At 32.8% G+C, this 26380-nt stretch overlaps 1 protein-coding gene and 1 long non-coding RNA gene across 2 annotated transcripts in view; one reads left to right on the top strand and one right to left on the bottom strand.

The window, feature by feature from the left end:
- Positions 1 to 1150: 1150 nt before the first annotated feature.
- LOC143226849 (uncharacterized) overlaps positions 1151 to 26380 on the top strand; it is a 61197-nt gene continuing 35967 nt past the window's right edge. Inside the window, exons 1-5 of the mRNA XM_076458341.1 lie at positions 1151 to 1232; positions 1417 to 1554; positions 7022 to 7128; positions 14069 to 14246; positions 17550 to 18815. Coding sequence (XP_076314456.1) covers positions 1446 to 1554; positions 7022 to 7128; positions 14069 to 14246; positions 17550 to 18815 — 1660 coding nt within the window. The 5' untranslated portion in view covers positions 1151 to 1232; positions 1417 to 1445. The remainder of the gene's footprint in view (positions 1233 to 1416; positions 1555 to 7021; positions 7129 to 14068; positions 14247 to 17549; positions 18816 to 26380) is intronic.
- On the bottom strand, positions 3783 to 26260 carry LOC143226851 (uncharacterized). The gene is made up of 3 exons (XR_013014783.1): positions 26199 to 26260; positions 12325 to 12477; positions 3783 to 5138 (listed from the first exon to the last, which is right to left on the bottom strand). It is a non-coding gene; the product is annotated as an uncharacterized LOC143226851 (long non-coding RNA).

Below are 26380 nucleotides of genomic sequence, written 5' to 3'. Positions count from 1 at the left end.
TTGGAACGCCTCCAAGATATGAATTGTTGTGATTTTATGTAAAACCATCAGAATTATTTCTCAGTTGTAGAACTGCCATTGCTTAAAATATGTTTATTTATGTGGTGAAATCGTTCAAAATAAAGACTATTGCAAAAATGTTCACACAGGTTAGCAGAAGATTGAAAATTCAATAATATGAGCTTTCTGATTATTTCTATAGTGTTCTATTTCCTTATAAATAAGGGTAAGGGTTTTATTTATTTAATATATTGCACAGTTAACTGGCTTGAGCGACAGCATTCCATCTCACTAATTCTTATTTTTGCTTCACACCTTCTTCAAAGTAACACATATTAAATACTTTTGAAATAACAGACGGTGTGAAGAGAAATACTTATTGTTTGTTTGTTTAAAGTTAATCATAACGAGCACTGCATACTATGGGTATCGAACGTCGACGTTTTGCCGTGTAAATCTACAAAAACGAAGAGTACACGGTAATTACCAAATAGCAATAATAAAGAAATAAACAATATCCGTCTCGTAATTAATTTAAGAAAACTCTCCTTCTGTTCATGTAAGTACAAATATTACAATAAAAGTACTGCGCTGAAATTATATAATTTTGTGATTCATTATAACATACACTTTGTCGTTCTCTGTCTTATGGTAACTTTAAGCATTTGACATAAACTATATATTGTGTTTCTGTGTGTTTTCTTACAGCAAAGCCACATAGGGCTATCTGCTGAACCCATTGAGGGGAATCGAACCTTTGATTTAAGCTACACATTTTTCCTATACAACTTATTTAAGGAATACAAAAACCTTCACAATTTTGCTGTCGTGTAACCATTGAAACCATCGCATGCGTTTGGTATAAACGGAACAGTCATTCAAATTATCCTACTTTTAGGTATAACTTTAATTACATCTTACTGCTAACGTACACGTCGCAAGCAAAATATTTTAGGAATACTAATACTACGTATTTGTTATTATACGAATTTAGTATCGTTTATTTCGTTTAATAAAACCCATTTACTTTTAGCACTTATTACCGTGTTTCACCTTATGTTATCCTACTTCTAGTTTTTCATGTTTAAATATAATTTTATATAACTTATAACATCAGGCACACATATTTATAATCCAGTCAGTCAACATAGTGAAAACGTAATTCCCAGTCATTATGTGTTTGAACTGCACCAAACTAAAGTCAAACTGAACCAAGGCTAATACTTTTCATGGTATTCAGGTCACTTTATTTCCGATAATGTAACTTTTAAATTTAATATAAAGATGTGAAAAATAAACTTATAATTTGGTATGAAACTGAAAATAATCAAGATAATGTGGATTTTAAAATAGGTATTTATTTAATTTTTTAAGATGTATGAAGGACGTGACTTCTTTTCTTCTTTTTTTTCACAGAATATAAAAGTTAAAACTTCAGTGTAACCATGGAAGTATTTAAGATGAAGGATGAACCATTTTCTGATGAGAAGCAGGATGATTTATTAGATATCAAATTGATTAAAAAGGAAGATGAAGCTCTTACAATAACTAATAGTAAGATTATATATTTAGTATTTTAATATGAATTTCATGTAGTTTAATTTAGTAGTGTGACTGAATTTATTACCATTAACCCTTAAACGGCGGCCATCATTGATGCTGCTACATACAACATTCCTGCTGTTTAAGGGTTAATCTGAAATTTCTTATACAGGATGTTAGAAGCCTAATACAATGACACTTGTAATCTTATTCTATACCCTCATGTATGAATGAGGTTAAACTTGATTACTTTCTTAATATTTACCAATAATTCGTTACATACCTTCCATGTGGCTTATTGCCTATTTGATTACGAATGTTGTGTTAGTGCTCCGTGTTAAACACATTTGGATCTGACAGTTAATTTAGATGGGATCTGTTACATATTTCACTATTGTATGACGTAATAATCTCCAATAATTGTACTTGGATCTAATTGGATGTACAAGGATTTCACCACTGCTTTAATATATGGATTGATTATGAGTGTAAAAATCTCGATGATTGGTCCTCTTTCTAAACAAGTATATTGTTTATGATTATGTTTTCTTGGTTAAAATTGTTCTAAAAGTTTGGCTCATGAATGTTCAGTCACTGTGTTTTTCCTCACTGTTATTTCCAATTCTGGTTGATGGTAGTGTAGTGGAACATTGCTTTTATTAACCTTGTTAACAAGTCCAGTTTCTTTGTCTTCTGTTTCAGAGAAACAGGAATTATAAATTCATTATCTTCTTCATAACACTTCTGCTAACTTTTCAGTTTATCAGTTGGGTGTTTTTTGATACAGATATTGAACACATCTCTGTAATAAGGAAGGTGTGAACTTTTAATGTGAATTCATTTCTGTGTGAAAATTAAGTAGCTCCATTCAGAAACAACAGTTTTGAACAGAAATTTTGTAAAGTAATTCTAAATGAAAACACAATTGAGTTTTAAACCTATGCTATAAATTAAGGAGTGTCAGTTTTATGGAGGCAGAATTCTTTCAAGTAGATGTCTGTGACTTGTTGGCAATAAATGAACAGCACATAATCTGCTTGTTTTAAAATAATATATTCAAAACAAGTTCACCATATATACAAATGTTTATTACCCAGTTAATCACCTCAGTTGTATTCAGAACTTTAAATAATTATTGCTTTATCAAGCATTCACACAGGCTGGTTGTTAGTTTACAACTCACAGGATGAATTATTATTCTCTTGTCTGTTATCACAATATAGTCAGTGAAAAATACACATGCTTTACCACAATTGTATTACGAGTTTTAGATAATTCAACAATACACACAAGTTGGTTCAGTTACTTTGTAATCCAACTAACAGAACAAATTATTCTTCTCTACTTCATCATTAAAATACAGTTAAATTACTTCTATAACTGTTGATTATTGAAATTGTATCTAGAACTTTAAATAATTGTCTCCTTTTGATCAAAATCCACACAGGTAGAATCAATTACTTCAGAACAACCTTTAACAGAACAAATTAATTTTCTCTGTTTCTGTTATCATAATACAAACTGTAAAATTTGCTTTAGAAATCACCCATTTGAGTTTTAGCTAAACCTGTACACATTCAAACTTTAGTTTCACTTTAACCTGGTTGTCTATGTATATATATATACATTTGAGTTGTAGCTAAACCTGTACACATTCAAACTTTAGTTTCACTTTAACCTGGTTGTCTATGTATATATATTTACCAACAGGTTTAGTACTGTCTACAATTTATGAGACATGATGTAACTATATTCATTTAAAACAATGAAAAAAATTCTGATGGTTAGAGTCAACATGATGTTAACAATTGAATTAAACAACAAATGATTTTTAAATAGCTAAATTACAATAAATTATCACTTCTAAATTACTAACTTTAGTGGTTGTGCTTTATAACTATCTAAATAAAAATTATCATATTACATTGTAATTAACAGTCATGTATATCTGACTAGATCATATTACATTTAATGAAACAGTCATGCATATCTGACTAGGTCATATTACATTGTAACCAAACAGTCATGTATATCTGAATAGATCATATTACATTGTAATTAACAGTCATGTATATCTGACTAGATCATATTACATTTAATGAAACAGTCATGTATATCTGACTAGGTCATATTACATTGTAACCAAACAGTCATGCATATCTGACTAGGTCATATTACATTGTAACCAAACAGTCATGTATATCTGAATAGATCATATTACATTGTAATTAACAGTCATGTATATCTGACTAGATCATATTACATTTAATGAAACAGTCATGTATATCTGACTAGGTCATATTACATTGTAACCAAACAGCCAAGTACATCTGACTATGTCATGCCACATTGTAATTAAACAGTCACATACATCTGACTAGTTCATGTTACGTTGTAATTAAACAGGCACATACATCTGACTAGTTCATGTTACGTTGTAATTAAACAGTGACATACATCTGACTAGGTCATATTACGTTGTAATTAAACAGTCACATACATCTGACTAGTTCATGTTACGTTGTAATTAAACAGGCAACATACATCTGACTAGGTCATGTTACATTTGAATTAAACAATCATGCATATCTGACTAGGAGATGGAGAAAATTGTCTTCATTTACAAAGGAAGGTAAAATGTGTTTGTACTTGTGTAGACATTAACAGTCACTTCTCTAAAACTATATTCAAGTGTAGTGTTTGTACTTGTGTAGACATTAACAGTCACTTCTCTAAAACTATATTCAAGTGTAGTGTTTGTACTTGTGTAGACATTAACAGTCACTTCTCTAAAACTCTATTCAAGTGTAAACTTGTTTCAACTGACAAAGGATAAATACTTCAATGATTCTTGTATCCTTTCTCTTGTGATAGCTTTATGATATTAACATAACGTATAGGGAAAACAAGGAATCTGTTGGCCCATCTTTGCTGTCCCATTGTCTAAACTAAACTGCAATTATCAAATAAATCTATAAAAACTGAATCAAATAAAATTCCTTAAAGTCAGCCTTTATTATTTACATATCTATCAAGCTTTCTCTTAAACTCACTTAAATTTAATGCATAAACTACATCAGAAGACAACCTATTCCACAGGCTAACTGCTCTTTAGAAAACTAAAACTCTCTATTCGGAGGATGAGTCCTATCTTTACAAAATTTATACTTATGTTCTGTATGGCAACTGGACTTCTCATGATACCAAAACAATTCAGTTCCTGGATCCTTTACTTGTAAAACCTTGGTCAGTAGTCTGGCTATAGTTCCTCGTATACAGTGAAAAGAAAATACACATTCAAGTAAATTATCCCAGTGCAGCTTTGGCCAATTTTAAGCCAGTTGTCTTTGAAATGTTGAATGTCTATAGCTGGTTTACCAAATGATACCTTGCTGAAAGATTGTAAACACAGCATGGAACACCATTAGTTTCTAGTGTATGCCTGTGTAATTGGACTTCAGCATTCAGGAGTTTTGAGGTTGCACCAGATATGACAACATCGTCCAGACAAGATTGTTAAACCAAGTACCTCAGTAAGCTCTCTTATTTTGGTTATGATGATAGCTTATGTTTACCAGGGGTGATTAATGCACAATCTGAAAATATTCATGTCAGCTATAAAATTGAAGAGGTTATATTCTTCATAGTTTATTGTGATAATAAATTAAAATATAAACATAAAATGGCTTATATTAATTAGTTTACCTGATTAATTTCACAAATAGAATCTAATATACATGTAATAATGTAGTGCACCATTATTTCTGTCAGAGTTGAAATATGACATAACAGACATTGATGAAAAAATTGAATACAGTCTTTACTTTTGAAGTAAAGTAAAAAGACATGTTTGTACTTATCTAGACATACAATCACTTTTGCAAAGCAGAATATAGTTCCACAGCTTTCCGTTTAATTTAACATAATGTTTTGGGGCAATATGAGACCTGTTGGCTGATCTCTGCTGTTCCATCCTTTGAAATAACATAATTAAAAATAAATCTTGGAGCCAGTTCTTATCATTCATATCAAGCCTTTTCTTAAACTCACCTAAATTTACTGTCTCTACAACATCTGGAGGCAACCCATTCCAAAGGTCAATCACAATGTTAAAAAATAAAAACTGTCTTAATTCAAGATAACTCCAACCTTGCCACAATTTATATTTATGTTCCCCTAGTCCTACTGTTAAATATGAAAAATGATGATGCATGGACATTATCAATTTATAACCTTAGACACTTCAATCAGATCCTCTCCAACTTTTCTGTATTGAAGAGAAGACAGTTTTAGATTTTATGATAACCTCTCCATCTGGGGTGTCATTATAATAACTGTCTTCTGAACTCCTTCCAGCAAGTCAGTGTCCTTCCTGAGGTAAGGAGCTCAAGACTGAAAACAGTACTCTAAATATGGCCTAACCAGTGACAGTATAACCTGTTTGGAACTGATCATTCTTCCAAAGGATTTCCTGAATGTGACTTAAAGATATTATTCACTTATCCAGAATAAGATATTGCAGTTGTCAACTCTCTTAATATTCACAAAATCCTATTTAGCAGAGTAAACACCTCTGAAGTCAGTATTGTCTTACTTTAACATTTAGAATATACCATGAAAAGAAAGAGTTTCCCACATAAATACTTCACAGAGGCTTGAAAGACCACATGAAGGCATTCTGAGCTTTCAGTTGGTTATTCAAGTGTTACAGATAGAAATAAGTGCATGTAAGCAAAGATTTCCAAAAATACAAAGGGCTGGTTGGGCCACTGTGTTTGATTCACTAAATGTAGCAATATCTAAACTAGTAGGAAAGATACAAGGTTCTTATTTATATTCTAGCCTGTCAATACTGATAATTTGTAAGGAACTATAGGCTTTGTATATGGACACCATAATCTGAACCAATGCTGCAACCAACATACCATAGGACACACAAAAATTCATATTTGTATATTTTTTTTATAATTTCTTTTAAACTGATGAATTAACTAATCTATAATACTAAAACTTTAAATTATAATCTACTTTATGATAAAAAACTTATTGACAGACATTCATAATAAAGTAATTCAATAACATTTTGAATGTAAGTGTACAAACATGATTACATGGTCTTTGACTCATGAACATAAAAAGACCCATTAGAAACATCTTGGTAGGATTAATCTTCACATTAATTATCTTCCTTACTCCATATACACTTTACAATGATCTTTGCATTCTAAAGGCCACATGACTCTAATCCTTCCAGGTTGCATCCTGCTGACTCAACTGTTTCCATAACCTTTTAGTCTTAGTTTTGGTTGATGTATATTCAGAACCTAACTTTTTTTTGAAAATCAGTTCTTTTCTATGCACTTGTATGTAACATAATAAATTATAGAGTAGCCTGTGCTTTAAATACATCATGTAGGTTTTGAAGAACAAATTATATCAAATGTTGTTATAGACAAACCTACATTATTTGTACTTCTAGTTCCAGCTGATTCATTAGAAGAAAGTTCTCTATGTACAGTTATGAAGTTGGATGTAACAAGAGAGGAACAAGAAGAAAAGTGTGATGTAACATCAGATAAAAGTGAGGTAATTAAACTTTTTATAGTTATTAAAGATAGTATGTAGTGTAACTGTGGCTTTATGGACTTTGTTTGTTTGGTATGTAATTAGTAATGACATGTTTGTAGTCACAAGCTGAAGAATCTCACTATAAGTTTGCTACATTGTTGTGAATACACTTATTACAGTTCTTCTTACAACAGTGATGTTGATAGTCTTAAAGAATGTAAACATGTTTTACAAATATAAACAGCCAGTACCTGGTGAAAATACTGGGCTTTGTTTTATGTAAAAATGTTTTCTGGTTTGTAAAAAAATTTACCTTCAAAATCAAGGATTAGCCATGAGTATTAGGATGGGTGTGTATGCTAATCATTGGAGTTTGTCTTTACCACCAGATTCACATTAAATCCAGAAATGCAGTCATGAGTGCAGTACAGAAACCACTAGGTTGAGGAAGTTCACAGAATAAATAATTGGTTCTCAGACTGTGGTTCAAATACAACAACTCTAATATACCCTACATCAAGATATTTGGCTACATCAAAATCATCATATGTGCAACATCATCTTAATTCTTAAAAGCAGGAATATTGTAGGTAGCAACATTGATTGATGATGGCTGCCATTTAAGGGTTAAATTTCAAGAATATACTGGCTTTTGTGGTGGAGTAACCTACTGTATGCACTCTCATCACACATTACTGTTGGCCATCTATAGCTTATGAAAATTCAATGTGTTTATGTTATAGAGTTGAATTGGCTATAAATAATTCAATTTGTTTTTTTTTTGATGTTCAAGATGATAAGATGAAACATCATTTCTCTGAAATTTCTAATATATTAGGTGTTCAAGCATGTTCCCAAAGTACATGAAACACGGTTTGTATCTCATCAAAGGTGGGGCCTCCTTCATATATTAAATAATTGGCCTTTTTCTTACACATGCCACAGTCTTGTGTTTACTCCTTATTGTAATTAGTACATTCCAAAGCCTCATGCAAATTACCATGCATCATCTGTTACCAATAGAATCATGGTATTTTCACATGATGCATGTGACCCCCTCTAAACTTCTCTGCCAATCCTTCACTTCTCATGTGGTAACTTTTGAGTACAAACATTTTCTTTTGGGCTACATGCTTCCGATGTGACACCTTGATTTTCATTTGAATTTTTTTTTCTACATTAACACATTTCTCTCAGTTTATTATCATCAGTTTCGTACACTATACAATTTTGTACATTTACCGTAACTTACGAATTCCAAACTCAATGTTACCATTTCTGGGGACAAGCTAATTACTGATCTTCTGTTTAAGGCCTCAAGTGTATGTGATCTATCTGATTTTGTTCCTCTGTCTCCTGACATTGCCCAAGCTTCTCAGATTCAGCTAACAGTATTCAGTGTGATTTTTATAAACATTTTCCTACTTTAATGTATGCGATTCCTTCCCAGTTCTAGCCTGAAGATTCAGCTAAAATTCATGGATTTTGTATCTCAGGTATGTGATGTCTCTTTCTCCTATTCTTTATTGGATGAGCATTCTTCTCAATTGTTTCTGGTACTTCCTTTCTCTCTCACCTGATATTTGGGTCGACTTTCTCTCCCTATAAGGTGAAGGAATCAGTCTGCTCATGCTTACCATCAAACTGAATATCTGTTTTTGGATCACCAGTTTTTGGGTACCTTATTACCTCTGTGGGGCCATTCCCAAACCTCGTTATTAATCTCTCATGTACCCAATATTCTGGCCTTTATCGTACCCTTCTACAGCATCTGAGGCTATACACAGAAATGCATGAGAGACGTGTTAGAGTGTACTAACAAGGCTTATGGCACATGTAAAGAAAAGGTCCACTTATAGAGGGCAGCACTATTTGCAAGAAGTGTTAGTCCATAGCATGTAAATCAAGAAACCTTGTACGGGTAGTAATGTTTCTAGGTCTGTCCAATAATACTGTAGAAAATTGATGCATCCAACTCACATTCATGTTGTCAGATCTCAAACTACCTCTTAATGCAGCCACCATGAATGGTCTGTTGATTAAAGTAAAACAAAATTCATGGGGATCAGACATAGTGGTGGATGAAATAATAGAAACAGCATTAACCATGTATATGTCAACTAAAAGAAGGCTGACACTAGACAGTCATGATACTAATGTTTCACAACAGAAACTGTGATGATAAAGGTACATGTACCAATGAATTGTATTCTGAGAGTTTTCAAGGTTTTGTTAACCTGAAGATGATGATGGTTCTGACTCTGATAATTTGTTCGAAGAATTAATAAATACTGTGTAAACTTTTACAAAGATAACATTATTTTTACACAGATTTGTTGAAACAAATTTAAATAAATTAAGATCTTTTTTTCATGTTTGCTCTTTGTTGTATTTACTATATTATAATACATGGATTTGAGAAAAAACCTTTTTTTCAATAAATAACTGAAACCACTTTCAATACTGTTTTTCAGGTAAGTAGTAAAAATCACTCGCTCACTGTTTTTATATACAAGGGATTTACAGGGTTTCAGTAATTAGTGGACTAATCTGACATTTTTATGTGATGTGAATGTTTAGCATTCTGTGTCAAATAAACTATTATATGGTTTAGAAATACTGGGAGTTTTAAAAAATGATAATTTTCTCACTCTCGGTAATATCTGTAAAATAGCGTTGAAGAAGTTTAAGTATTTAATATGTGAACCACTTACATCTATCTTTTAACACTTGAATAGTAGGCTCGTGCAAGGAGATTCAAATTTAGTTAATATTGCATAAGCCTATTGACTCAAATATCCCTAACTGTGTATGACACAAAGATTTAATGTCTTACATTCAAAATTTTATCAAACTACCATTTGTTTATGTTGTACTAATTAATATAGCATGAAATCTTAACTAATAATCCATGTTTTAAGATCATAATTCTACAACATAATAATCCATGTTTTAAGATCGTAATTCTACAACACCATAATAATCCATGTTTTAAAATCATAATTCTACAACACCATAATAATCCATGTTTTAAGATCATAATTCTACACCATAATAATCCATGTTTTAAAATCATAATTCTACAACACCATAATAATCCATGTTTTAAGATCATAATTCTACACCATAATAATCCATGTTTTAAAATCATAATTCTACAACACCATAATAATCCATGTTTTAAGATCATAATTCTACACCATAATAATCCATGTTTTAAGATCATAATTCTACAACACCATAATAATCCATGTTTAAAGATCATAATTCTACAACACCACAATAATCCATGTTTTAAGATCATAATTCTACAACACCATAATAATCCATGTTTTAAGATCATAATTCTACAACACCATAATAATCCATGTTTTAAGATCATAATTCTACAACACTATAATAATCCATGTTTTAAGATCATAATTCTACAACACCATAATTTTTATTGCCTCCAGTTTTGTTTAGTTACAGAACCATCAAATCAGTAACCCTCCTGCCACACCCATGTGTCACATTCATCTTTCAGGATATGTTGATAATTCTCTGTTATGTTTGATTATATATTACATGTAACCAATAAAAAGTCAGTGTTTTCATCTATCAAATGGAATATTGTATAACGTTCTAAACAGATTCACTCAGAGTACAAGTAGTGTTTTTATTAGAAACTTAATGCCTAGGTAAATGAATTTGTAACAGTTCTTCTCACACAGTAAGAAGAGTGATATTTATGGAGAAATTATCTCCTTTTTGCATGTTATTAGCATGTGTTCTTTGGTATAATTAAATAAAAATATATAGTGCATTACTATCATTGGCATAAAATAAGTAGACCTAAATATACTTGACAAACAACTACAAGAAAAAAGAAGATTGGGCAAGTCCTTTATTTACTGTTTTTCATGTTTATTATTATAAATGTAACTATAACGTAAAAATAGTGATCTGTTTAGAAAAATATATTTGTAAAAACGGCTGGTATGGGTAGAGGAAACTGACCTCTTTCTTTTTTTTGTGAACCTGAGGATGACTGAAAAAGGTTGAAACATTGTTTGCTCTTCTACATGGTGCTTTCTCTACCTATACCAGCCATTTTTACATATACATTTTTCTCAAACATTGTTTGCTCTTCTACATGGTGCTTTCTCTACCCATACCAGCCATTTTTACATATACATTTTTCTCGACAAGGGGTTTTCTCATCATCATGGATTAGTGATTTTTTTTAGGTTAGTAAAGGTTAGATTAGGTAAAATAGATAGTAATATAATAAGATTTCCTAATACTTGTGCAGAAGCAGCTTGAAGGCAATGTAAATCAATGTGATTTACAACTTATGTAATAATGGTGTAAAATGTAATAGTAGTTAGACATGGATGGTTCAAAGGGTGATAAAACAATACAATTTAAGTATGAATGGATGTATAGTGTTAAAAGTTACACAGAGTAAACAAACACACTTTAATCTTACAGATTGAAGTTATTCCAGAAAGAAATAAAGAAAGGTTAAATTTCTTGGTGGGTAGAAGGTTGGTCAGTTTGACCATGACCATTACCTTTAAAATAACTACCTTTAACTTGTTATGAAAAGTAAATAATCATTAAATATCACCAAATAAATTAATAATAACACACTAAACAGTATTGTAAACCTAGGATAATAATTATTTAATATTGTAAATGTACGTACAGAATTTAGGGGGTACAAATCCTAATCCATTTTATTAGAAGTTAATAAGAGAATAACTACATATTCTTACATTACCATATAGTATCAAAACCAAAAATGGGACATCTGTTTAAACTGAATAGTGTATTACATACCACAAATTATTATTATTTCTGAAATTTATACTGTTCATGTTTACTGAAGTCTGTTCTCATCCAGTAAAATAAAACTATAATTCATACAATTTTAAAGGGACCAAAAATGGGCTTATTAGCCCATCAAGGGTGTTCCTTCTAGCATAAAGTTATGATCACCTCTTACTACTTATGTGTTAACCCAATCTTTTCTTGAACTCAAAGTTTATGCCTCAACCACCCTTAAAAGCAGTTCACTTGAAAAGCCAACCATCCTATTGTAAATGTATACCTCAAATGACTCTTACGCTGCCAAAATTTGAACTTACGACCTTTTGTCTTATTATTTTCACTGCTAAACGCAAAGTTTAATGGATGTGTAATATCATTACTAATATTAATTTTAAACACCTTAACCAAATTCCTTCTTCTATCCAAAGAAAACAAGTTTACAGATTTTAGTCAGGACAATCCAAGGTATTATCCTAGTGGCTATTCTCTGAACCTTCTCCAGCAGTTCAATGTTCTTTATGTGGAAGGGAGACCAAAACTGTACAAAGTCATCTATAAAATGAAACAATAATATCTCTTGTCTTATATTCAGTATTTCTATAGATGTTACCCCAAATCCTATTGTTATTTATAGACTAGGTTTCATCATTTGTACTGAGTAAAACTTTTGTGTGATTTGTTTACAAAATATGAATGTTAATCAAAGGTTGCCATGTTTAATTTGTTTAGTTTCAAACACTAACATGTTGTCTAGGCTTAAGAGATTTGTTTTATCATGAAATTTAATATTAACTATTATCTAAAACATCATTAACTCTCCTGTAATCTAAGAATTGTTACAAATTACTTTGAACACCAGAAATTTTAAAAACCTTTTTTTTGTGAGTATTTTAACTTATAAAAATAAAAAGTTTAGGGAATATTCCAGCTCTATAACTATATAAGTAACTTTAAAAAAAGTAATTTGAATTGTGCTTCCTATTTATCATTTTTATAATATAAATCTAGGGGTGTACAATTTATATTTTTGTAGTTGGAGATGACTGTATCCCCTCTAGTCTTTAACTGCTAAGTTATGGACTGCTAGGACAGATAACCCTTGTGTAGCATTGCAGAAAATTTGAAACAGAACAAATACTTACAATATTGACCATCCAGATAATAGTAATGTTCAATATTATTTGAAACATGTATGAATCATGTGTTTGAAAAGTTTTTAACATAGCTATTCCATACAGCTAGCTTTTTACAATTCTATTTTCTTAGAATGTCATGTATTCATTTTTGTACATTTTAAAAAATAATGTTATTTCCAACAATGAATAAAGTAACTCAACTAAATGATGATATACAATGTAGGCCTACATCTGAAACTAGTCATGTTTTATAACTGGTGTTTTTAAGGTAATAAAGTTTATTAAACTTGTACAGATATTTATTATTTGAAAATGTCTAATCTATCATATATATTTTTCAAAATAATTTTAAAGTAATTATATATTTTAAATTTAACCAAATGTATTATGTTTTAACTTTAAGATATTTTATAATCACTATTTGTTATTTTATGACATTGAGTGTAATTCATGAAAAAATATTAGTTTCATTTGTAAACAAAGTTTGGTATCTAAACAAATGAGCCTCACTTCAAGTTGAAAATTGTAAAAAATGAGTATTTTTTCCAAATACCTATTACCGTTTAAGAAATTTCTTACCTATTTCTTCATTTTCAAGTACAATAAAGAATGCTTTATTACAAATAAACTAAACATTTTCATGTGTATTTTCTATTTGTTTACATATTTTGTTTTACTCGCACTTTAGAACTCTGTATTGTAGATACCTATGATGCTTTGCTGCAGTAGGATATCTATTAGAAGTTAAATATTTTTACTTTGAATTCAGGTAAATGAGAAAGTCATTATTTGGTTTTTCCTTTAGAGCAATTTTTTTCTTGTTGTGTGCATGTGTGTTTACTGTAGAAACACATTTTCTCTGAATAACTTGTATGTCAGTACAAAACAATGAACTGTAATGATACTGCTTTCCTCTAAATGATTCCAAGATGTTTAAAATTTGTTATATATAATGATAACACTAGTTATTGTTTCTTTTAACCTTTTCAACTGTTGTTTGATTCTAGAATATATCTGTTCATGTGAAAACAGAGAAACCTGGTGATCTGCTACAAGATGATGTTATTTCTAAGTTCAGTTACAGTGATGATGAGGACCAGGATGGTTCATGTTATAATGTTATGAATGTGAAAACAGAAACTGAATATCAAAGAGATATTGAATCAGGGTTAGAAAGAACATCTGGTAAGTACAAACATCACCTAAAACTTAAGTTTGTGAGCATTGGCTAAACACTTAACATATTAACGTGGTCAGTGTGACTGATCTGTAACCCTAAAGTAAACACAAGAGTTTCTGAACTGTAACTTTTAATATGTTTTTGTATCTTCATGAAATTCAGTAAACATTAATAATCTTTTGTGTACAAATAATCAGATTTCTTAATTATGTATTTGTACTGAAAATTTGTCCATCAATATCTGGAGAGAGAGTATTGACTTTTACAAATGTAAAGTGATTTTCTTTTCTTTTTTTATGATAAAAAATGGTCTTCATCTTAAAATTGTCAGGTATCATCTGAATAATCTCTAAAATATCTTAATTAAATATCAAACATTTTTTTCAGTAAATCTATATTTTATTTGTAATTTATGTACTGAAATTTTGTATCCAATATGTCAACAATTTTTAACTACCACAGAAAAATAAAACATGAATCTAAACTACCTTTATTTTTCTAGAATGACTACAAATTGTGACATGAAACAACACTTTATTTATGTTAAATATCTTAAAAATCCTAAAAGTATATATTGTTTATACCTAATTTTACTAGCATACAGGGGAAGGGGGGGTATATATCTGTTTATACCTAATTTTACTACTATACAGGGGGGGAGTATATATCTGTTTATACCTAATTTTACTAGCATACAGGGGGGGATGACAATAAAAAGGAAATGAAGACAAGAACATACTTATATCAAAACTTGTGCTCCCTAGTGGCACAGTATCATGTCTGCAGACTCACACTACTAAAAACCAGGTTTCAGTACCTATAATGGGCAGAACATAGATAGCCCACTGTGTAGATTTGTGCTTCATTCTAAACAAAAAATTCTAAACTTTTTTCCAGCAACATAACAAACACAAGTATTAAAAATGAAATAAGTACATTAAAGAGCCTCTTTGTGAATAATGGTCTTGCCTTGTGGTAATCTATCTTAGGCTAGTAACTTAAAGCAGCTCTATTTCAGTTTTCTTGTTCTTATAGCAGCATGTTGATATTGCTTCTGGTTCTTTGTTGTGGTACTTAATTGATTCTGATTTCTGCAATGGACCTATGGATTCTGACTCATCAAGATCAACTTGTCAAGGTGTATGTTGTTCAGGTGTTTCTTCATCCTTTACAGCTGTGGTGGCTGTTTGGTCTTTGTCTTGTCAAGGTGTCTGCTGTTCAGGTGTTTCTTCAACCTTTACAGTTGTGGTGGCTGTTTGGTCTTTGTCTTGTCAAGGTGTATGCTGTTCAGGTGTTTCTTCAACCTTTACAGCTGTGGTGGCTATTTGGTCTTTGTCTTGTCAAGGTGTATCCTGTTCAGGTGTTTCTTCAACCTTTACAGCTGTGGTGGCTGTTTGGTCTTTGACTTGTCAAGGTATATCCTGTTCAGGTGTTTCTCCAACCTTTACAGCTGTGGTGGCTGTTTGGTCTTTGACTTGTCAAGGTATATCCTGTTCAGGTGTTTCTTCAACCTTTACAGCTGTGGTGGCAATTTTGAGGTTAACTAGTGAAAGTGTTAAAAAGTTAGTTCTACACTTGCACAGTTACATCATTGGAGATAACACTATAGCACATCTTCACCCAAGGGGAAGGTGCCTTCATTCTACAAAGTCCATGTTTCCTAGGTCAAAGGATTAAGGAGATAACTCTGCACATATACAGGTTTGCATTTAGGGACCAAAAACCAACTAACCCATGTTCACCAGGAGGTCCAATTTTGTGTAAACTTTGGTGACAATTGACCAATCAGTTTTGGTGTAATTGGTGTGTTACATACACACAGACTGGATGATACACATATAAAATGACTTATGTTTATAGGATTGCTCATGTCTAATTAAATAATCCACTTCTGAAGCCTGAGTTACTGTAATGAATACAACATCTGTGAGCTGCTCATGAGTACATGTGATGTAGAATTATTAGTGTTTTTCACTGTCTTACTTAATCAAACCTAACAAGGTTGTAGTTGTTAAATTTGAGTGACTTTTGTTATTTTAAATATAAAATATACATCAAAAATAAAAACTATACCATGTGTGATCTCTTGTGATTTTACTGTCAGCTGCTGAATAATTTGTTATTCTTGTGAAACAAGTACACCAAATATTTATTTATTTAGGTAATAGAATAACACATAAACCAAACAGTGTTCTGTAACCATCATAATTTATCTGGCTTTCTAATGGTAGCATAACAACCTTTAAAGCTTGTCGACCTCAACACCTTGAGAAAATATTTCATGCTGAAATAGACACTACTCTGTGCTAAATACAATGTTATATAGTACATCATTTGATAGATTAAAACAGTGGGTTCCTATTTGTTATAAGTAATCTAGTATAAAATGCAGAGATTTCTATTTACAATATGTGTAAAAGAAGATGTGACAAGTGGGTCTGGTTTTCTAGATTATGATTTCATAAATATAACATTGAAGGCTCTTAAAAGTACACTTTGCTTTAATAACACCTACATTATGAGTAAATTCTGTTAAACCTGTACCTCTCAGAGGAATTTTAAATAAATTATAGAAGAACTAGAAATGTTGTAGCTCTGATGATAATTAGATTTTTGTCCTTATAAAATGAACAACTTGAGAGATACATAATATTATAATTTTATTCATTAATTATGTTTTGACACCAAGTTTTGAATGTAAGTAATTGTAAAGAATTGTGACATGCACTTTGACCTAACTGTGGAGAAACAGTCAAGAAATTGGTTCAGTTCTTGGTGATTTTTTTAATATTTATTGAACTAAATGAAACAATTAATTTCAAATGTATGGACCCATGCTTGGTTTGTCTGATCTTAATTCAACTTAGGAATTATTGTGTGAAAGGTTTAATATGAGAATTTAACAAGAAAACATTTAAAAATTGTTAACATTTAATTAGCCTCAAAATGAATGTTGAGAACAGTATATGTTTTTATAAAATAAAGTTCTGTAAATGACTAGTGTTTGTTATCTTTGTGGTTCTTCATGTTCAGTGGATGTACTGTTGTCACGTGTTACCACAGATACGATTATCATGAACACTACCAGTCTATATAATCTGATACTTGATACAAATATACAGTTTAACATGTTGGAGTCAGTAGTGAAACAGTTTATAGTTACAGGAATGATACCTGAACTTGATAAATAATATATAGATAAATATGTTAGTTTAGTCTAAATCTTGATGTTTATAAATATCTGTTTAACACATAAAGTAATATATGTTTATAATTAACTAGTTTCTGACATCATATATCTATTTTAGATATAAAGACCAGCGTGAACACCTGTTATGGAAGTCAGGTTCTTGGTTATCATGTTATAAAACAAGAAGGTAATGTTACAGAAGACATAAAATCACTGAACAACAGTATTAGTGGAGAAACAAAGTTAGGTGGTAATAACCTAACAACATGTAATATATATCAAAGTTATGATAAACTACACAGTTGTAGAAAAAGTTTTGATAACCTAATGCATCAAAAGAGAATACAATCTGTAGAGAAACCATATCAATGTGCAGTTTGTGGAAAACACTTTGAGAGAAATAAGCATTTAAAACAACATCAACGCATACACACTGGGGAGAAACCTCACAGCTGTACAGTGTGTGGAAAACAGTTTGTTACAAACAGTACCTTAAAAGTACATCAAAGAATACACACTGGAGAGAAACCTTACAGTTGTACAGATTGTGAAAAACATTTTGCTAGAAATAGTGAATTGAAACAACATCAAAGAAGACACACTGGTGAGAAACCTTATAGTTGTACATATTGTGAGAAACAGTTTGCTACAAATAGTGATTTAAAAACACATCAAAGAAGACACACTGGTGAGAAACCTTACGGTTGTGCAGATTGTGGAAAGCAATTTGGAACAAACAGTGAATTAAAAATACATAAAAGAATTCACACGGGAGAAAAACCGTATTGTTGTACATGTTGTGGAAAACAGTTTGGAACAAACAGTGAATTAAAAAACCATCAAAGAAGACACACTGGTGAGAAACCTTACAGTTGTACATTTTGTGGAAAACAATTTGGAACAAACAATGAATTAAAAGTGCATCACAGAAGACACACTGGTGAGAAACCTTACAGATGTGCAAATTGTGAAAAACAGTTTGGAACAAGCAGTGAATTAAAAGCACATCAAAGAATACACACTGGGGAGAAACCTTACAATTGTACAATTTGTGGAAAACAATTTGGAACAAACAATCAGTTAAAAGTACATCAAAGAAGGCATACTGGTGAAAAACCTTACAGTTGTGCAAGTTGTGAGAAACAGTTTGGAACAAAGAGTGAATTAAAATCACATCAAAGAATACACACTGGTGAGAAACCTTACAGTTGTGCAGATTGTGAAAAATGGTTTGGAACAAAGGGTGCTCTAAAATCACATCAAAGAAGACACACTGGTGAGAAACCTTACAGTTGTACAGATTGTGGAAAACAGTTTATAACAAATGGTGAATTAAAGATACATGAAAGAATACATACTGGTGAGAAACCTTACAGTTGTGCAAGTTGTGAAAAGCAGTTTGGAACAAACTGTGAATTAAAAACACATCAAAGAATACACAACAAGGTGAAATCCATAAAGTTGAATAGTGTGTGCAAAACGGTTTGTATCAAACTATAATACACACTGTGGAGAAACCTTACAATTATAGATTTAGTAAAAAATGCAGTTTCTTAGAAAAGCATAAAAGATTACAAACTAGGTAGAAACCTTGTTCTAGAGTTTGTGGAAAGAATGTTTAATTTGCTTGTACTTAAAATTCTGTACTTGGCATTAAGTATGAAGTCTTAAAGTGGGAAAATCTGGTTTTCATATGAAGTGTTCACACAGCACAGGTAGCCTATTGTTCAGTCTTGTGACATACTGTATAACATTAAAATTTGTAGGAAGCTTTCCCTTAACTTAATAGCACCTAACACATTTTATTGAAGCATGTTCCCTAGTCCAACCACCCTTATAGTTAAATAAAGCATCCTAGTTTAAAGTCACTTCACTAAAATATATATGCTCTCCCTCTATTCACAGGATTATCATTTTGTGCTGCCCTCTATTTGCAGACTTTTTTGAATACATGCTACAAGCCTTCATCATCCCTCTTTTGGAATTCAGAGTTCAAACATGTCTGTCATGCAAATCATTGTGGACACCTCTCCACCAATAGAAGAGCACTGTATCATGTGACACTCTCAATGCATTACTACTGAACTATCATTTCTCATTTGACAGTGCTTGAGTGCAGAAATCTGTCTTCAGAACACTGATTATCTGTGAAGTAGTTTAACTTTTTTAACATAGTTCAACTTCATTTCATTTAATTACACTTTTATTTGAGAGTGTTTTATTTACTCATGTTTGCCATGCATTTATCCCTGTTGTAGAATATAACTTGAATTCCGAAGTCAGAGTTACCATTTTAAATGCATATCACTCATCATGTGCTACACCTTAGGTCACAGGTGAAGGCAACCTTTGGGAAGTCTGCTGACCTATGTATGTGAGGATGGAAACAGTCTATAGCATGTGGGAAGTCTGCTGACCTATGTATGTGAGGATGGAAACAGTCTATGACATGTGGGAAGTCTGCTGACCTATGTATGTGAGGATGGAAACAGTCTATGACATGTGGGAAGTCTGCTGACCTATGTTTGTGGGGATGGAAACAGTCTATGACATGTGGGAAGTCTGCTGATTTATGTTTGTGGGGATGGAAACAGTCTGTGACATGTGAGAAGTCTGCTGACCTATGTTTGTGAGGATGGAAACAGTCTATGACATGTGGGAAGTCTGCTGACCTATGTTTGTGGGGATGGAAACACTCTGTGACATGTGGGAAGTCTACTGACCTATGTTTGTGGGGATGGAAACAGTCTGTGACATGTGAGAAGTCTGCTGACCTATGTTTGTGGGGATGGAAACAGTCTAACCTTTGGGAAGTCTGCTGACCTATGTTTGTGGAGATGGAAACAGTCTAACCTTTGGGAAGTCTGCTGACCTATGTTTGTGGAGATGGAAACAGTCTATGACATGTGGGAAATCTACTGACCTATGTTTGTGGAGATGGAAACAGTCTATGACATGTGGGAAGTCTGCTGACCTATGATTGTGGGGATGGAAACAGTCTATGACATGCACTTAGTCTCCTTTTCATGCCCCCTTTCTTCTTGTAGTTTTCAAGCCTTTTACAGGTGCAGACTGAAAACATTTTGACCCTTTCCTGCAGGAAGTTGCCGTGTCTTCCCACACTTTGTTGTAAGTTCTGTTTGGTTTTCTCAGTGATTGTATCTATGGTATGTGATGTTTTATCTTGTGCCATAGGTATTTTGCTTTTGTTGCTCCACTGGGTGACAGGATTGGTATGCCAATTCTCTCTTGGGCTTCAGATCTGTCACCCATTGTGATTTTGGGCTACTAGTTGTTGGTTCAACTTTACATGCTGGAGGATGAGTTTCAACCTTCCTGTTCATTGTGCCTCTCCTCCATTTTCTCACCTGGATGTTTCTTTAACACTCTTTGTATTACCTCAATCTGCTTCCTGTCCTTAGCTTTCGTAGGAACCCTATAGAGTTTTCTGGGAACCTCTTATCTTCCACTGTAGGCTGTATGTTATCTTTGGCTCTGGCTCAATACATGTAGTTCACTTCTCTTTAAAAGAATTTTTGAATTATGACAGTATTCTTGTGGACCCATTGCCCAGCTCTGTATATACTGAACTTTCTTATGGCCCTGTTTTTACGATGTTTCTAGTGTGACATAGTTACTGTATCCTTGGAGTCGTGGGTTGCTTCTGTCCATCAGTGATCCACCTTTCTCATTGATATGCAGTGTTGATCCCCATTGGAGCAGGTTGTGGCTCTGTGTCCCATCTCCTGAATTTACCCTTTACAGCTCTGCTTTCTGCTGAACTGCAATTTGCTATTTATTGTGTAGATACCTGGCATGCAGACAACAGTTCTAATGACTTCCTGGTGAGTTCAGCACTGTTAGAACCTTGTTGGATGAAAGTTGTTCATTAGAGTAGCCATCTACTCTCTAATGTAGGGATATGAGATGTTGTATTGAAGGGTTTTTCTTCACAGAATCCCTTTTCTCATGGGGTTGCACGGTTTTACTCCTGCCAATTTGCCCATCATGGGATGGTATACCTTATAAGCATCAGCCCTTCAGTCTGGCTTCCACACTGTATATTTTTGTTCAGTGATTTGTTCCTTGGCATGTTCATACCCTTAGGCTGTACTTCCACATGTATATGGACAACTGGTTTCTTCTTGCCCATTCCAAACAGAGGTTAACCATTCCTTCTCACAGTTGTGTGAGTGGGATGGTTGATTACATTGGAAGTGTATTCCTTCCCACAGCTGTGTGGGTGGGATGGTTGATTACATTGGAAGTGTATTTCTTTCATCCTCCCTCCCCAGTACCTTATACATCTGTGTGTTTTGTTCAACACCCATCTTAGTTGGGCCCAACCTTCTCCTCTTCAGCTCCATTCTATGGAACTAGCTATGTGAAGAAGCCTGTATGCTTCCTTACTTACTACTGGTAAGGTCCTATTGCTTTTGGGAAGGTGGCTACCTCTGACATTCATACCCCTTGGGAGGGATCCTATGTATTTACTTCATTTGGCCCTTCATGACCAGTAAAACTTGGCACAGGATTCCTTGGGTGCTTCTGTTCTCCTACTCTTCTCTTTGATAAATGATGTGCGTTAGTGGTTGGACAAGGTACATATATTCGTCAGAGTTACATCTGTTCATGGATGCCTGCATTCATTCAAGGCTTGGATACATAGATTAACCACCAATGGGTTTTGGGGTCATTGACCTGTGGGAAAAATGTTCTCTTCACATCCACATCCTAAGAACTTCCATCACTTTTGTTTGATAGCATGTCATATTCCTGGTGCATTCAATCTGGTACCAGATTGGGTTTTTCTAACAGAATGGTGCATATGCCTTGCTTTCTTTTCTTCAGGAACCTCTGCTTCTACTTCATTTTAGATCCTGCTCTGTGGTGAGTGGTGCCTAACCAGATATTCTATCTGTACTTGGAATGGGTTCCACTAAAACAGCTATAACCATTTGCAGACATCTTGCTATCAAATTCACACTATAAGCAATGTTGATTCTTGTACATTTTCCATAGCTATGTGCACTCACCCTTGAGATGGGGTGTTTCACAAGATCACTTAAGTGTAAATTCCTAGTCATAATCTGCCTATCACTGCTACGCCTCAGTTGAATAAATCATTATTGTCTGCTTTTAAAACTAGGGTTTTGTGATCATCCATCACACAGTTTTAGGTGTTACTGTCCCTCTGGACTCACATTTCCAGTATTTGCATCTTTTTAAGTCATAGATCAGTAGTAGTTCACACAAGGAGTCACATGATAAAGTGCTCTCCTAGTGATTTAGAGGTTACACATGACAATTTACATGTTGGAACTTTGGATTCCAACAGAGGGATGATGAATGCTTGTATCATTCATGGGTTAAAGAAAGTTTGCAAATTAAAGACAAAATGAAAAATACTAATCTTATGACAGGAAGAAAATTCTTATTGCAAATACATTTTCATTTTCGAACTTTGTGTTTCCTAGTCTTACCATTAAATATAGAAAAGATACCACTATGTAACAAAATGTTTACTTTTTCTTGTTCCTGGGCAGAAAGTATTATTTCCCAATTGCTTATGCCTGAAGTAAATGGAAAAGACCTATTTTCTCTTCAAACTTTGCTTTTGTGACCTGGATAATGAAATTTTCAAATTTACCCATTTTCCAGAACATTCCAGGTAGATTCATTGCTGAGTAGCTGATAAAGAATTTTCCAGAACTTTCCATAGTAATATATATACGGGGGCTCACCACTCACCACTTTAGTTCTAGCTGCTTAAGTGAACTCATAGACCTATCTGATTTTATCAGAGATGGCATCAAGAAGCTTCAAGCATTCTGCAGATGCATTCTGTTATATACAGTCATGTGAAAAGGTTGGGACACCCTATGAAAGCCTGTGTATTTTTGTAACATTTTTGGATATATATAAATATTTAATCTCAATTTCAACAATACTGAGAGATTATGGGAATGTAATTAAACAATTAAAACTGAAGAAAAGACTTTTCAAGATCTTCTGTACATGTAATTCTACAAAATGCATATTCTAACTGAGGAAAAAGTTAGGACACCCTACCCCTTTGGCTGAAATAACTGCAGTGAGACACTTCTTGTAACCATCTACCAGTCTCTGACATCGGTTTGAAGAAAGTTTGCCCCACTCCTCAATGCAGAATTCTTTCAGCTGTGAGATGTTTGAGGGGTTTCTTGCATGTACAGCCTGTTTCAAGTCACCCCACAACATCTCAATGGGATTGAGATCTGGGCTTTGACTCAGCCATTCCAGGACTCTCCATTTCTTAGTTTTTAGCCAGTCCTTAGTGGATTTACTGGTATGTTTTGGGTCATTGTCGTGTTGCAGGGTCCAATTCCGCTTCAGCTTTAATTTTCTTACAGATGGTCTCACATGATCCTCAAGCACCCTCTGATACACAGTAGAATTCATGGTGGATTCTATGATTGTGAGCTGTCCAGGTCCTGCTGCAGCAAAGCAGCCCCAAACCATGACACTTCCACCTCCATGCTTCACAGTTGGTATGAGGTTCTTTTCCTGGAATGCTGTATTTGGTTTATGCCAAACATGTCCTCTGTTACGGTGTCCAAATAATTCAGTTTTGGAGTAATCTATCCAAAGAACATTGTTCCAGAAGTCCTGGTCTTTGTCTATGTTCTCTCTGGCAAACTTCAGTCTGGCCTTGATGTTTCTCTTAGAGAGCAAAGGTTTCCTCCTTGCACACCTCCCATGCAAGTTAAACTTGTGCAGTCTCTTTCTGCTTGTAGAGGCATGCACTTTCACATCAAGAGTAACCAGAGCCTGCTGTAGGTCCCGTGATGACATGTTTGGGTGTTTGGAGACCTCTTTTAGCATCTTGCGGTCTGCTCTCGGGGTAAACTTGCTTGGACGACCAGACCTGGGCATGTTGGCAATTGTTTTGAAAGCCCTCCACTTGCTATTTTCCAGACAGTGGAATGGCTGATTTCAAAATCTTTTGGGATCTGTTTAAATCCCTTACCAGACTCATAAGCTGCTACAATTTTCTTTCTGAAGGCCTTAGACAGCTCTTTTGCTCTCACCATGGTGTTCAATCTCACTTCAACAGTCAGGAGCACACCAAACTAAATGTCTGAGGTTTAAATAGGGCAAGCCTCATTCAAAGTGCTGAGTAACGATCTTCTAATCGTGTGCACCTGGTGTGATACACCTGTGTATAGGATGAGCCATATTAAGTGGAAATAAATGTGGGGGTGTCCTAACTTCTTCCTCAGTTAGAATATACATTTTTGTAGAATTACATTTACAGAAGATTTTGAAAAGTCTTTTCTTCAGTTTTAATTGTTTAGTTATATTCCTATAATATCTCAGTATTGTTAAAATTGAGATTAAATATCTATATAATCAGTGATGTCGAGAAAACCTGTGAACCAAGAAAGTGTGCATCATTTCTGTTACAATGGCACATGACATTATTTGTCATTCTCTCACAGAATTTATTAGCTATGACATTATATAATCCACCCCAACCAGCATAAGTCATTGCAGTTGTTGACTTTCAATATGCACATGCTGTAAAATCATTTCTATAGCAGTAGATATCATGTTATATAGAAATATATTAAATGAACAAGATTCTTGTATTAATATAATATGATATGACTGTAACAAAAGGGGAATAGTATTGTAATAAATACACTATTTTAAAATAGTTTTAACTTTATGTTAATATTAGAGCTTGTATTGTTTTTTTCAGGAATTTAGGACATGAAGTACTTTTCAAGTTTTAGTGTTCTTTGTAATATGCTTATTTTTGGGATGTTTTTTTATTTAAACTCCATTTGTAGTCACAATCTACTAATATAATTTTTTTCCAAAATAAAACATTTTTAACCCACAAGAAGCGAGAAAAGAATTTTGTCTGTCACTTTTTGGTTTACTTTAACTTCCAAGTCTACTCTATGGACATCTTCACATTTCACTGTATTAGATGAAAAAGACAATAGGTTACTGTATGATGAAGGAATTCAAATTTTGTTGTTACTTTAGTTTGTATTCTTTCTTATTGTTAGTTGGTCTTGATGTTACCAGTCACTTTCCTTCCTTTTAATTGGCATTCAATAATAGTGTTAGCGGCAAATGGCATTAGTAACATTTGATAAGGTAAACAAGTTGTGAGCAAATGGAAGTTCACCTTGGAACTTCAAACTGAACAAAACTTGGAACGAAAGACAGCTTGTACATTTGTGTAGCAGAAGCGTTTTGTCATATTCACTGGTCATCACTGTTTCTTTCTGAATATGAAATATATAAACTAATTGCAACAGTGGTTAAACTTAAGTTGGCTGTCTCTGACTTATACTAACAGTATAAGCTAATGAAGTTTTAGCAGTTAAAAGTAGAACCCACAGAGATGACATAAAAAACCAGAAATATCAGTTTAAATCATTTAACTTTTAACAGATTTATTTAAGGGTAGTTTAATAAAATGTCTAGTACACCATATTAAATATGTAAGAAAAAATTTATATTTGTGTATTTAATAACTACATTTAAGAACATTTTTTGAAAATTCTATCTCAAACAGTGAAAATCCAGTACTCATTTGTCAGGCTTCATAGTAAACATATAATATTACCTATTCAGAAACCATTCTTATCTAAATATGCTATTGTTAGAGAGACTGTTAAATTGTATTTGGTCTTATTATCACACTTTAGTTAATTATAGATTATTTGTGTTTGAAGAGTCACATTTAAAAGGTTTAACTTTTTGTTACCTGGAATATAAAAGTGAATAGTCAAGATGGCATTATTTTCGTCTGCCACGTCTTAATGTAGTAGTTTCCGCGATTTTATAATAATGAAGCTCCGAAGGGGCCAGTTTGTATATAAAGCATAAATTATAAAAACAAAGAATTGGAAAGGAAAACAAAAAATAACTTTCAAGTGAAAAGATAAA

The sequence above is a fragment of the Tachypleus tridentatus genome, chromosome 9 (genome assembly GCF_004210375.1).
Source record: "Tachypleus tridentatus isolate NWPU-2018 chromosome 9, ASM421037v1, whole genome shotgun sequence".
Classification (NCBI taxonomy): domain Eukaryota; kingdom Metazoa; phylum Arthropoda; class Merostomata; order Xiphosura; family Limulidae; genus Tachypleus; species Tachypleus tridentatus.
Note: the sequence above shows the minus strand (reverse complement) of the source record. Positions and strands in the feature narration are given on the sequence as shown.